The sequence below is a fragment of the Opisthocomus hoazin genome, chromosome 4 (assembly GCF_030867145.1).
Source record: "Opisthocomus hoazin isolate bOpiHoa1 chromosome 4, bOpiHoa1.hap1, whole genome shotgun sequence".
Classification (NCBI taxonomy): Eukaryota; Metazoa; Chordata; class Aves; order Opisthocomiformes; family Opisthocomidae; genus Opisthocomus; species Opisthocomus hoazin.
In genome coordinates, this window is record NC_134417.1 from 67392611 (window position 1) to 67408011 (window position 15401).

At 40.2% G+C, this 15401-nt stretch overlaps 1 protein-coding gene across 1 annotated transcript in view; it reads right to left on the reverse strand.

Annotated features, from left to right (window-relative positions):
* LOC104330914 (putative acyl-CoA dehydrogenase 6) overlaps window positions 1-15401 on the reverse strand; it is a 93653-nt gene that overhangs the window by 25289 nt on the left and 52963 nt on the right. Inside the window, exon 3 of the mRNA XM_075419327.1 lies at window positions 5636-5765. Within this exon, the coding sequence (XP_075275442.1) occupies window positions 5636-5765 (130 nt within the window). The remainder of the gene's footprint in view (window positions 1-5635; window positions 5766-15401) is intronic.

Sequence of the window (15401 nt, forward strand, 5' to 3'; positions counted from 1 at the left end):
AAAAAAAAAAATCTAGCAACACTATCTTCAGAAGATCATGGATCTCTATGCCTTGCAAGAAGGACATGTAGCTCAGCAAGTGGCCAGCTATTGTGTTAGAAATATTTTGTTTCTGTAAAATTCTACCGATCTTAAACGCATCGCAGAAAAACCTCAGGTTTGCATAAATGCAATACCCACTTCTTTCCAGTTTAGCAGCTCCAGAATTAGAAAACTCTGTTTGCAATGAGATCATGCTCTAGGTCAAGACAGAGCAGACTATGTCTGCTTTCTGGGCCGGGGCCATACCCCAGAGCATAGTTTCCCATGTGATTAACTATGCAGCCTTACCATCACTCTAAAATGTATTTTCAGGCATGTGTGTATGTATACACACACACGCACGCACACACACACACACACACACGAGTCTACAGTCAATAAACCGGAGCTCTTTGTTGATGCTGGGTAACCCAGAAGGCCCAAGTGTGAGATTCTGACATGTTCAGAGTTGCATGAAAGTGGTCCATCCTTTCCTGTCCACACTTTATAAGTAACATTGGTGGAATGTCACGAATACAAACACAAAAATGACAATACTATCTTGTAAATGGTGGGTAGAAGAAAAATAAAACCATGACAAATTACAGATGTAAGAACACTTCCTTGATCCACATAGTTCTGTTTATGTGCTCTGCCAATTAGAAATTTGAAGTCACCTTTATTCATCTCAAATATATATGAAAATCTGGTTTCTGACAGGTTAGATTGCTACATTGAATGAAAGTGTGTCTAGTGTACATCACTACTCTGACTTAATTGGGCTGATAATCATCTCAGCAGAACCGCAGACCTTACTCACTTTTGTTTCTTCTGCTTCTGGGCAAAAAAGCTAAGCTGAAGTGAATTAATTAAATTAGCAAGGAAAGTTCTGAGTAGAACTGACAGATACACTAGTATGATACATTATTAAGTGTAAATTGAAATTCTAAATATGAACAGCTGCAGCCAGTTGTAACATGGCTCTTAGAATTTGATCAACTCAAGTTTTCTTGCACTGGAGCTGACACATTTGAGGACTACTCGCCACCAAAGCAAAAATAAAGAAAAAAAAAAAAGAAAAGTTTTCAGATGATCTATGCATTATTTTACAGTATCTCAAAGATGACGCAACAGTTTACTCATGGACTTCCTGGGAATATAGAGAAGATTTCCTTTAGGCAACAAAAAAAAAGCGTAACTCTGACCTACTGTCACTTTCCTTCTTACACACTAGCAAAAGGCGAATTTGTCCCAGTTCTCCTTCTGTTCTGCTCCTAGACTCAAACTATTAATGATGCAGTTGCCATGTGCCACACTTTTGCTTCAGTGTAGTCCTGCTCAGGCATCCTACTGTCACATGTCCAGGTCCAGCTTACCAGTACTCCTTGGATCTTCAAGACACAGGAAAAGAAGAAAGAAAAACAAAAGGGAAGAGATGGCCTTTACAGTCACAGAAAGGGTTAGAAACGCGTGGTGAACAGCAGCGGGCACCCTTGGGCAGCATGGAAGCCTCATTAAGTTCGGTAATTTACCTAACCTGGATTTAAAAGAAACCACACTGCAGTCAGCTTTCTCTCTTTGAGTCCCTACTTCAGTGAAGATAAGAAGACACGTGAGTTTTAAAAAAAAAACCCTTCATTTAGAAAAACTTTTTTACTTTTTGTGAAAGATGGCACAAGAAAAAAAGCAATAAGAAAAATGCTCTGGCTTCGTTTTTATCAAGCCTTTACGCTTCAGTTATTTGAAGATTTTATGAAATAAATTGCTCAGTTTGAGCTAGGGCTATGTTCTGAAGAGAATACAGATGAGAAGCCTGTATGAGACTACCCAATGGGTATGACCACCTCATGCAGATGAGACTATCTGAAGAGTTTTGGTTAAGAACAATTACATCAATCTTCTGTTTATTTAGAATGCATTTTGCACTAAAATGCAGGTATTGGAAAAGAGGAGTCATATTAAAGATTACCCTCTTCAGACCATGCAGTTTTTCAGAGCTACTCATGTGGCTGGTGTCCTGCTGCTACCACACCAGCTCTGAGGACCTCAAGACTGCCCACCAGACAACCTGCCACCACAGCATGGCCAGGCTGTCACCAGAAGCTGGAGAAACCTCAAAGATACAGAGGTACAGGAACACTGTGAAGCTGTTCTGAGGAAATGTAGTTCACAAGCAGCTGCTTGACTTCATATTGCCCCACCGTATTGCTCTGGCCAGGTTAGAACCTCACAGGTATTCAGAACCACAAAGCAGCACAACTGGCTATGGATGCAACACAACTAGCCATCATGACAGCAATGCCTAATGATACTTTTTTTGATGATATGTTGAAAACTGCACCTGTAACAATCTCTGCTCTGGCTCAGGGCAAGGCCTGGACTACCTTACAAACACTAGACAAATTAAATACAAACGGGAGAGTGAGACAGCTCAGTATGTCTGTTCTTGAAGAAGCACAAACCCAAGCTTCCCTTAGACTATGCCAGTGGGAAAGCCACTCTGCTCTTCAATGATCTCTTCCTATTTTCACCTTTTTCCCAGCTGATCAAGGGGATGATCCTGCTTTTCAAAACTGCTGTTCTGATTGTCAGCTGCAGCCTCTCTCCTTTACAGCAAACAGGAAAAGAGACAGTAAACCTGACTTTTTGGGTATTAATTCTCAGGTATGCTGCTGTTCAGGGTGGAGGAAGGATCAGTGATGAGTAAGCTGATGAAATAGAAAAGTGCTCTCTTCCCACTAATGATAATCATCATTATCCTTACTGTTTTCCTACAAATAGTGTGTGTGGGGGGGGGGGGGGGCGGAGAAGAAAAGAAAGTTTACTGCCTAGATGAAGTAGCTTTACACTGATCTGGTATCACTACAGATGTGTCACCCTACAGGTTTGTTTACAAGCCCAGGGAAACGTATCTCATTCACTGCCTCAGCTGAGAGCTGCTTTCTCTGCTCTACTTGTAAGCCTGAAAGCAAGTGAAGTATTATATCTGCATGCATTTGAAAGATCTGACAGAGAGTTATGCTCAGAACCAGGTACATCAAAGGTCAGATCACTGCTGACAAAACATTTTTCGTTTCGTTCTCAAATTTGAAGTGCTACTGCTTCACTTAACAGAATCTGGGGAAAAAAAATGGAGTAGTCTTGGCATCTTCAGGTGAAACAGAACTATTTTCTCCTATATTTGTTTGCACAATAGAAGTGCATATAAATCAAAATCTGGAGGATTGCTTCCAAGTATGACCATGCACATAACTTTTTGAAGATTGTCAAAAAAAAATCATAAATAATGAAGTTAAAAGGGGCAGAAATACTGAACAAGCAAACAGATACAGGTAACATTTTCAAAATATATTGTATGTATAATTAAAACTGTTACTACAATGTACTTCACATTTAACTGAATATCTCAAAGACCTTCACGAAATAAGCCTCGCAACAGCTTGTCGCTGAACCAAGAAACCCATGGAAGCAGCTGAAACAGCATCAGGAGGCATACTGACTCTAAATCTTTTAAGACTTTATTTTTCCAAAGTATGAAAATTTTTAAAAGCTGTGTTTGTGTGTGTGCATATGTGCACCCATCTGTTCAAACTACTGCACTGTCTATATATCTAATTGAGGAAACATCTCTAATTTCTAGTGGCACAGCATCTTCATGAGATACCACATTCACTGAGTTTGTTCACGGGTGCAGTAAATAAATGCTTGATAAATGCTGGATAAAGCCCAAAGTTAGGAAAGCCAACAATGGGCTCCAGACTTATTAAGAGTTATTTAGGGGATGATAGTTGATTCCCATATTACTGTTTAGTTTGTGCACTGCTCACATATCATGTGTAACAATGATATGTTAATATGCAAAATTTGGATTATCTGTTTGAATTTGTATAGGTTCACCACAATACACAGATACCTTCAAAGAAACCATCCAGGTTGTGAATACAATTTGAACCCATGACCCAGGACAAGCATTTAGGCCTCTTACTATACTGCAGGAAGAAAAGCTGCACCTGTGCAAAATTTCCTGTAGCAACCAGATTTCTCATTTCATTATCAAGTTTCACTTTTACATGTTCAGAGTGGGACACTGCACTGTATTACTAGTCAGTGGAATTGACTTAACAGTGGAGGAAAGTTCGCTAACAGAGATGCAAATTCAATTACAGATTTTATCACGTTAATGACATTTTCGCATTCACTTTCCAAGAATATCCACTTTAGCATTTCACTGGCACAAATGTATGAAGCGTCACTGCTTTACTACAGCAGAACAGAGTAACAGAAGGCCAAAAAGCTGCAATGGAACAAAATCCCATCTTCTTTTACCCACAGATTTTTTTAAACCCCTGGGAATAAAAGGCTATCATGGGGGCAAGGTACTGTTCTCTGAAGTCTTTTAAAACACCAGTTTTATTCTCAACTGGACTGTAACTAAGCTACTGTTGCAACAGAGATGCTGAACTTCATGCTTTCAGCAAGCTTTTGGTATATTACATAAAGGAGAAGAAAACTTATAGAAAGATTTCCCATGGCTGAGACCTCCGAAGTCACACCTACCTAGCAGAAAAACACACGGATGTCAAGAGAACAGAGCTTACATTGCAGACTCTGCAGTGGATTTACAGGCATTTTCACTCAGAATGGGGAAAAAAACCCCACACCGACATACAACCCAACCCTAAAGAGCTCTTTTGTGCAAAAATTCCCCTCTTGTATATCTGCTTTGTGCAGAGAAATTCCTGACTTCATCATCATTATTTGAATTTATTTCCCACCACCTCCTTCCAGAATTTTAGGCATATCCACATGCCAGGGGCAAACTGCTGGACTAGCCTGTCGCCTCCCTCTAGTTTTGCAAACTGCTGTTTTGATGCAGAATGTCTGTGAAACTACTACATAAAGAAGTTGGTAACTGCCACTTTTATTGAGGGAGGGGAAAAAAACCCCAAACCGAAACAGATTCAGAAAGGAATGCATTCATCATTCATTCAGGAGCCTGAATGATAGCAAGTGATAAAAGAGGAACACTGACACAAGCAGATAAGAAAAAGCAAAATGAGTAATTGCCTGGAATGGGTGTATTTAGGAAGTATGATAGATGTGCTACCACTTTAGGACTTACATAAATATTGATCATTATTTCTGAAAAGTCAGTGAGGAGCGCCTCGTAAAGCTGGAAAAAAGCAAGTAAATTATAAAATAGAATGGGACTGATCCTAATCATCACAACTAAATACTTCCTCAGTATGCCTGCACTGGCATATCCGGCTAAGAAAAAACACAAACATGAATCGGGGGATTCTTGAATGAAAATTGTTTTATCAGTTGTAGGACCAAGGTTCTGTGTTTGTAAACATATTATCTACTATTAAACAAGGCCTACGTTTTAATAGATAATATTCTAACATTAAAAAAAACAAACTTATTTTTCTCCCCTAAACCAAACTGCCTGAGAGAGATAGAGAGTAGGTTCCTTCCTCAAGTATCACGGAAGAGCAATTAGACAGTAAAACTGCACAGTAATGTTTTTTCCTACTCTTACACAGATTGAGTTTTAGGCCTAAACACATGACAATTTGGGTTTTTAGGCTAATCTAAACTTTCTGAAAATTACCTTGTAAGAGCAGGAGTAGCCATGCCAGCTTGCACTCCAATAGCCATAGGAACACCTCCACAGCGGATATTTCCCAGCTCTTCTGCCACTGCAATGCTATAGGAGAAGTCCAAGCCCATGCCGCCATATTCTGAGGAAAAAACAAATCTATGACACTCATGTTCCTGACTGGCATAAGCAACAAGAAAAAGAAATATTGCTGCTGCAAGGACTTGCCAACTGCAATTTCACTGCTAATTTTAAATATTTGACAATTATCAGCTTTTCTTTCAGAAAAATGATGCTACGATTCTCTATACAAAACCTAAATTTGAAATTGCACCTGCTCTAATTATCCAGGTGCACATCAGGTCACCTCTGAATATCCCAAGTAGTTTCCTTTTGCTGGAAACAGCAGGAAAAAGTGACGTGCTGCTGAAAATCACATCAGAAGGCAAAATTATTCTAACAGCAAGGTCACATGAACAAATCACCACAAGGTAAGAAGCGCTTTTATTTCTCCATGATAACCCCTGACACCCACTCTCACCCCCCACCGCACTCCAGCAGAGCTTATCTTCCTCATGCCCAGCAGTCAAGCCAGCACAGAGCAAGACCACATGCAGGCTGTGTCCCTATGCTAATTTACTGCCATAGCTCAAAATCCACGTCAGACACAAGTACAATACTGAACACGCATATTTCTTATCCTGGCACCTGGTTGGCGCAGTCATTAAAGCATTTTTCATTAGCAGGAGGCTGACGACCCGGGGCGCTTACCGGGTGCCAGCAAGGGCTGTTCCTCCTCCCCACATTCCAATATGCAAGTTCAATCAAAGAGGATATTATTCTTCATCTCCTTGCCAAGCCCAGCACTGATAAAACTACCACATAGCGAAACAGAAAAAGGGTATGTTGCTATGACGGATGAGGTAATTTCTACCTGTATTAAATAGTTTACAGTCCAAAGGAAATATGGCGAGAAAGAGGTTACTGCTTGACGTCATTAGCTGACTGAGAAGCTTTGATTAGATAAGGCTTTCCTCCTTTTTTTTTCTCCCCTCATTTGAAGACAAACTGAGAAAATGACAAATAAATAGATACAATCCCTCACCTCTCACACACACAGTAAAGGGCAGACAACCCTCTTCCATTCTCACTTGCTGACACCAAACACTACCTGAGCTCGCCCCTCTCCTGATCTTCTTTAAAGCTGTCAAAAAACACCATTAATTAAAAATCAAAACACTGCAGTACATATAAACACAGGGACTTGTGGGCTAACATCCGTTTCCTAAACTCATAGAAACTATCTTTGTGCATCATTTTTTTCTGCAGAAAGAAAGGAAAACACAAAAGACAAAGCGTGAAGTTCAGTTTTCAAGTAACATTTCTCCTTAGGTCATCCTGAATAGTCTGGCTTATCAGAATTTAAAAAATAGCTACTTCTCCAAACTGTTACCTGAAAATAAAGAATGTTTCTTAAAAATATACCCAGAAATAACTTCTTGCCAGGACCTTAAGGAGTACAGTGAAATAACAGCAGTAATACAGGAATGTGCGTAGCATAATATATAATCCAATTCTCTTGCCTTTACAAAGGCCCCATCAATGAATAATCGCTCCGAGGAAGGATAAGGCATGTATGCACACGCAAAGGCAAGGCTATTTAAAGATGTGCGGCATGAGAAAGTTTTTGTCATTTTATATGAATCTATAGCACAGTTATAATAGACAACCTCAGTTTTGGCACCGCACAAATGCTTTCCATTTGATTTTATTTTTTTAAAACTCAGTCAATCATTTTACTGACAAACTGCAGTTATTACTAATTTTGTCTTTGGTTTTATCTACCAAGCAGTTCTATACCTGTCTTTCACTGAATTTCACAAATCAAAACCTTAATTTCTTGATTCACCCAAAGAAACTTCACAAGAGGAATGCCATGCACAAAAATGACTCAAAGAAGGACCGTTTTATGCAAGTGTACAGCTTACATTCTTTGTTCATACCACAATTCATTACATATTACTGTATAACAGATTTGCCTTGCTCTCATTTGAGATTAGTTACTAAATGGCACATTTTAAAACAAAACGCTGCAGAAGGGCAGCTCTCGAAGTGATGAGACTGAAGGAATTTCGAACCAACAGGAGAAAACGAATCAGAACGAAGCCTCAGGAGCTGAGAAGGTGGAGGGGGAAGCCCTACCAGGCACGGAGATGATGCGTCCTCTGCAGATTTTATGATCCGGGGATAGATAATCCAAGAGACAACCACAAATGCAGAAAGGCAGAATCTAATTCTAAGAACATTAACCAGATAACAGTCAACTTCTCTTCAGTTCTGTTCCAGCAGCCAAGAAGAAAGGGTTTCACAGAGAAATGTGAATGATTTGATCGATGATTATAGGGAACGCCTCTTTCGAGCCCAAAGCTTGGTCGAGACAGACATTCACTTGTCAGTGCAGCCTGTGCAGCTATGTCCCAAAGTAATTTGGGTAACTTGCGCCGCAGCTGAAGACAGTTGTGCCCCATTCTCTTTGGAGAAGCGGATCTCTGTACCGAGAGGCGCTGCCAGCAGTGTCACACACAGCAGTAGCGGGCAGCACTGGCTCCCAGCACTGATGCAGCTTTCTTTTTTCCCCAGCATATGGTGGCAGCCCAGCTTTCACAGCCCCGCTGCCAGCACTCCCGTCAGCTGCTCTGGGGCTGGTCTGAGCACATCACCCTGCGTGCCACAGGACTTGGATCTCAAACTGAGACAAAACCACCTGACTGTTCTTATTTCCATTTGTCTCAGTGATGACAGTGAACTTTTTACGGCATGAATTTTTAATTCTTCTTTGGAATAAGGCTTACTGTTTTTGGAATAAGTCTTATCTGCAATAAGGGAATAAACTGGTGGTAGCAGGGTCATGCTTGCTGGTCCCATCAAAAAACACAACTTCCTGGGAGTATCCGTACAATGATGTAATGCTAACAGGCCCATCTAATTTTAAAAAAATTAAAAAAAAAAAAACACAAAAACAAAAACAAACACCATGCCTAATATAATTTTTGGTGAAAAATCCATAATGAAAGGAACCAAATCAATTTCAGACTTGATTGTTGTTTTTTAAAAAAAGAATAACAAGCATGTGCAAATATTAATGTGTAAAACATTTCTAGGGTAAATATTTCATTTAACTGTAAAATGAAATGAGTGACCTTTAGCAAATTCTTTGGCTACATTTCCTTTTTTAAGCTGCAAGAAATATTAAAAGAACAAAGCAAAGCAAAACTAGGCAGAAAGTCTAATGCACTAATGCTTTTATAATTTAAAACAGGTAGAAAAAGGCAACTTTGCTATATTCAAACTGTTACTGTTTTGCTGACAATGGCACAACTTCCAGCTGTTAAACAGCTTCATTGGATATCTTATCCATTGTTTGATTTCAGGTTCTTTTACAAAGAAATTAAATTATAAAGCCCAAAGCAAGAACACATGAACATGTAAATAAACAAAGATTCTGCGCTGCAGACCATGGGCAGGACCCACACTGGAGTAGGGGAAAAGTGTGAGGAGCTGCTACGGACTGACCACAATCCTCCATCCCCACCCCCCTATGCCGCTCTGGATGGGGAGGGAGGTAGATGGGTCAGGAATGAAGGACTGAAGCGGAGCCTGGGAAGAAGCGGGAGAGGATGGGGGGAACACGTTGGTTCAATTTGCCTTTGTTTCTTACCACACAAATATATTTTAATTTGCAGCAAATTAAATTTATTTTCCCCAAGCCGAGTCTGTTTTGGCCATGACGGTTAACTGGTGAGCAGCCCCCCTGACTTCATCTCGACAGCCAAGCCCTGCCGTCGTATTTTCTCCCCTGTCCTGTTGAGGAGGGAGAGTAAGCGAGGGGCTGGGTGGGTGTCTGGCTGCTGGCCAAGGCAAACCCACCGCACCATGATCAGTATATTAGCCTATTTTTCTTTTAAACTGGCTCTGTGCTTTTCCACTAACCACCACCACCACATTATTTCGACCAAGGAGAGCAAAAAAAAGCAGCTCATTTTATATAGACCAGCTTATTTCTACACGTTAAGTTTGTGACACTGCCAGTGGAGTGGGAGTTCAAGAGAAAACAGCAAATTTTAAAAGATATTATTTTTAAAAGGTGAAGATGTACATTTGACTAAATCCGATAATTTAGGGTATCAGGACTTTCATATATGAATATAGGCAGACAGCAAAGATGATGCCCAAAAATACAAATAAAAAGCAAGACTACCTGATCTTCAGCTGCAAAATGTCAAAATAGAAACACTGCTGGGAAACCAAAGGCAAAGAATGGCTATGAAAAAGGACTTACAAAGGCAAGGGAGAAGCTGAGATCTTTCATACATTTTTTGTGAAGACCAACACGTTTCTTGTCACTTGCTCAGCTACAGGCTCCCTGTTCAAATATGACTCTGTTCAATGATGAGACAGGCTTGAAGTCTCTAGTCCAAATTTTGTAAGTTTTGGAATTTGCCTCTGAACCCCATCTAGTAGCTGTCAGTGGGAATGACAACATCCGTGGTGAAAAGAGTCTATAAATGCATTGAAGCAAGGATAAACAGGGAGTCTTCAGAGTGTTTTAAGAATGTGAGTGAGCCCGGAAAAAGGAATGGTAAAAACACAATACAGCCGTATCGGTAACTTAATCTTAAATGCTTATATAATTTAACTTGTTTGTTTACAGAGCTTCCAAAGTTCACATAAAGTGTATCTACACCAAAGGAAACCACACAGTGTTATTCTACTATTGGCATTTAGCTCAGTGCAAGAAAAAACAAACACGTGCTCTTATTTCTAGTGACTAGAAAGACAAAATATGAATCAACTCCCATTTTGACGATAGGTCTGAAAGACTGCTACAACTGACACTAAGATGACAGAGCTAATTGCCAGTTTTCATCATAGCCTACAATTTTAAATCAACAAAAGCAAAATTTAAGTGTTGAAACCTTACTCACCTGTCATAAATATAGTTCAAGAATTTCAACTCCAGAGGACTACAAAGAGCCCTGAAGTTACATAACTGCAAATGTCATCAGGTAGGACAGTACAGAAGTTATACTGTAATTCCTTTCCTCTTCTTTACATAAAAGGTATGTAAAGAATTACCAAACGGTTACTCTCCATGTTGCGCAATTCGCCACAAACCCATTATGAAAAGTTGAGGCTGATCAAGCTCAGAAAACACCTCCTCCTTTCTTGCTTATTTCCTTTTTGCTGGGTACAGTGGAAAAGACTCTCATTTTGGGTAACAGAAACACTGTGAGTCCACTTTAGTCTTCTTGAGATGAACAGATACATATTTATTTGCTATTTCCCCTGGATCAATTCACAAAAAAACCCTAAACAAACAAACAGCACCCCCCCCCCCAGAAAAAAAAACAAATAAAACCCTTGTACAAGATGCAAAGTTCCCTTTAACACATTACCTTAGTCACATTGACCAAACTCCCTCAGTCTGACTGAAAGTTTGTCCCAAACCAGGAAAAAATTATAGTGCTTTATAGTTTTGTTTGGTTGATCCTAGAAAGATCACAACCATGTACAGTACTTCATCTCTCACAGATACTCACTAGTTCATCCAAAAAATCCAAGGCAGATAAGGACTTGTTCTGCTAACCAAAGTTTTACTAGTAATATCACTCTTGTGATCCACTATTTGCTGGAAAAAGAAAAATATGGACTGGCTGCTCATTCCTTTTCAAACATATACAGTTAGCAGCACAAGTACAATCCCTGAGCAATTAACAGCACAAATTGTGTGTTCCTGCAATATTCATTGCTGTAGAAGTCATCATGGTTGCCACTGCAGAAACTAAATTTACTGAGATGAGTAAGGTGATCAGACCTATCTAGCACCATTTCAAAGTAAGACAGAGCTACATTGGAAAATACAGGAGAAACTTTCCCCACAGCGTAAGGATAATAAAACCCCAAAACTATAAAAACAACACAAAATGCCAAGTAGGAACTCGGCCGTGCCTGCCACTGAGCAGATCAATGCACAACACAGACCTGGCCCTGGCTGGGGGCAGCACGGACACATTTAAACAGGGTTCAAAGCTGTGTAGGACACTGCTTTAGAAAGCCAGAGCACTATATTCTAAGTCACTGGTTGACAACAGCTGCACTTGTTACCCTCTAATTTCCAAAAACCTCCCTCACAAATTTGTCAGTTTTCTTTATTTTCTAAAGGGTTATACAGTGTCACCAAGTGCCACCTGAGTCAGCAATCACATCTGCATAAATCCTCAAACTCAGAAGGATATCATACTTCTTCAAAATAAATCACACAACCCCCCAAAACTGTGTACAAACAAAGTTATGGGGAAGGAAAAGCTAAGCTGCAGTACAGTATAATAAAATATCCACGTGGCAACACAAGAAACATTAACAGTGTAAAAACATTCAGTAGCCAAAAAAAAAAAAAAGAAAAAAAATCCAAGATTGCACACAGTCCAAAGCACCAGCTATTGCATCAGCTCCAACTCGGAAAAAAACTTTGTGCAATCACTGGTCACAGATGCCTCGGCCATCTTCTGCCTGCTTTTAAACTGAGATTATTTTTCCCCCTCAGCTCTGACCCAACATCAATTCCACAGAAGCCTAGTTAAACCATCCTACATTTTTTTTTCTTTAAGGTTAAAAAGTACAGATCTCAATTATTGTGCATTTGAAGATGTCAGTCAAGCTAAATGCCACAGCATGAAGAAAACAAGAAAAAAACACAGAAAAACAAAGTCAAGGAGTGTATAGGCCGAATATCACACCTCCTGAGCTTCAGTGGCAAAGCCACACTGCTTCTCATGGGGTTTCTCTTTGGGCAAGCTCATAAACAAACCATAGCCTAAGTTTCAAGAGTATCACCTCTGCAACCTCCCTGCTGTCCGAGGTCACTCAGTCGGCAAAAACCACCAACCTGCTTACGTACACTGAACATACACATTCCTACAACTTGTTGCATGTCCACCTGGTTTAAGCTTTGCTTGCAGATACTCAGTTTAATTCCCTGAGTCAGGCTTATCCAGCAGGGAATACGGCTTCTCTCCAGCCTGAGGGTTGCCACCCTTCTGACGAAGAGGCAAACATTGCATCAACATCCTTCGACACTGTGCGTGTCCACTGCAGTCCTACCGACACCACTGTGACTCAGCCCTCAGAGGCACTGAAATCCGCCTTCGGACTGCATGAGGGATCTGTCAGCCCCATGTAAAATGTACTCTTCCTCCCAAGAAAACAACTGCACAGCTGCTCAGCTGGCTTCTTTCAGATGCTTTCATTCGAACAGGTACCAAACAAATCACTCTCACAGCCGTACAAGAACACAGTGGGTACTGCACCTTAAGTGCTGCTGTGCTCCTATACAGGATTCTTCCTCTCATACCAACTACTACAAAAAGTTCATGTTACTATGCATGATGGCAAATTTCCCTCCAACAGGATCTGCAGAAGTGTGAATACATAAACAGGTATTATAAGCAAACTACAGAAATACACACACTTTCAACATCCCATGGGTGAGCAGGCCAAAGAAAATGGTAACAGATTGATCAACAGGTAACACAGAGAGAGCCCAAAGAGCATTCTTCAGTTCAAGCACCACAGAGAGAAAAGCTAAGTGACAGGACTGAATAAAAGTAGATACACTTATAAGGATTTTTTAAAAGCTGGATGAAAAGCGGCCAAGATCTGCAATCAGAATAAACTGTACTTGGTTTTGTAGCAAACCCTGTGAGCAAAAAGAGACTAATTACTTTCACTTCTTAAAGGCATCAGGATACAGAGTGAATATTCAAAACATCCAGAGCTCATTCTGGCTCTTCTGGATTCCACATAAATAGATAATTAAACTGATAAGTAATATTATGTGATACAGGGATCAAACAGATTAAAATTTCCACACTAAGATTTAATACAAAGGCTGACTATCAGCTGAAGGCTGTGTTTAACTTTCTTTCCTATCAGACCTTTTATTCCAGACCAAGCTGATAAATAGCTTGTTGGAAATCCAGATTTGTCCAACCTGGAAAACTTTAGCCTGTTAGCTCAAGATGTCACACCCAAAGGCATAGATATTACTAGATCACAAGTTCCAGAACTTGCAGTCTCCAAATGGGGTTATAAATTGAGAAATAAATTGAGTGCACAGGGGGCAGAAATTTGAGAAACACTGGTTTTGAATAAAACCCAGCAAAAAGGATTTCAGAATTGTGTAGTGAATAGTTAAATGAACTTTGGACATGCTCTGGAGCTACCCTGGCTAGTGCAGGGGTTTTAGTTAAGCAGCACAGAACTCGAAACAGAAACACACCGCAGGAGGCTTCCACAGGAATTTCTGATCAGCACATGCTTACAGGACCAAATCACTTTCCAGTGGCTGACCCCTTCAGTCCTTGAGAAGCTGGGCCAGATACTGAAAAAAACATACCACGCCATCCCAGAATACCTGTCACATTGCAGATCAACATATTCTTAGCACGGTCACTGTGAACAAATTATTAAAGAAACATCTATCAACTAATGCCACAGCTAGAAGCACACCCCACTGTCATTAGGTAATTCCCTTGTTTATAAGTGTTAACAGGCAAAACTCTTAGCTGGCAGCGTCTGCATCTGCAGGGGTGACACAGGCATTAGCATGGGCAGGGCTCGGACTGCCAGTTCCACAGCTCCTCGTCCCCAGCAACTCCCAAGCCCTCGCCCCACGGGACAGGCTGTCACGCTGCTGGAGCACCTCCAGGTGTTTCACCTGCTGAGCGCAGCAGAGACCGAAGGAGAGCATCTTCTGTATTACTTCGTGACTGTTTTTGAAATCTGGCTGGTTTTGAAACCGCTTTGGGTTAGCAAAGGAAAAGCATACCTATTTCTGAGCAATAGAGTGTGGTTAGCTGTCTAAGACAAACCCCAAATCTTCAATTTTCCAGGAAGAGTCATGAGTTTCATCTCAGACTGGGAAAGAAAGTCAAATAAAAATGCAAAAATCTGAATATTTTATAACATGAAATTGTATTCTTTCGTCAGTTTGGTTTTGGTTTGTTTGTTTTTTTTTTTTGTGTGGTTTTTTTTTTTTTCCCCTCCTTTTTTCCAAAGGACATACAAAGGAAATTTCACAATAAAAATCCCTTCCGCAATGAAAATGGAAGATTTTTCACAGTGCCAAAACAATGCATTTGCCTTTCTTTTTCTCCAGCAAAACAGGTATTTCAGTAAAATGGACACTTGCTCCCACGCTTGCTCTGTTCTTGGTCATACTAACGGAAAAAAAAAATTGATGGCTTTTATTTGGTTTAAGGAGTGTGGACAAACACACTAAGTGCTATTCTAGAGCTGAAAATATCTGGTTTAATTCTCATTTTTGCCTATGAGTCTGTGTGCATCGTTGCCTTTAAGATTTGTCAGCCACATCGTATCATAAAACAGATTATCCTTCTCTGTTTGTAAAAAACCTAACACAACAGGATTCTAATATGAGCTGCAATCTCCAATGTGAAATACACTACATCGCTATTTTGACTTACGTTGAAATTCGAGGGTGTGCCTTATATGTGGTACTGGCCACAAATGAAAGGATTTCCCGTAAAGTGCAAGGCATGCCAGAAAGCAAATTCGCCATTCAAGACTGTTTTATTCAAAATAACCTTCTGCTCAAAATATTCTATTATTTCATTATCCTCTGTGCTATGCTCCAAGGAATTTTTGTTGATTGGGGTTATCCGTTTCTTCTTACTGATTTGGTTCTGAAATCAGTAGC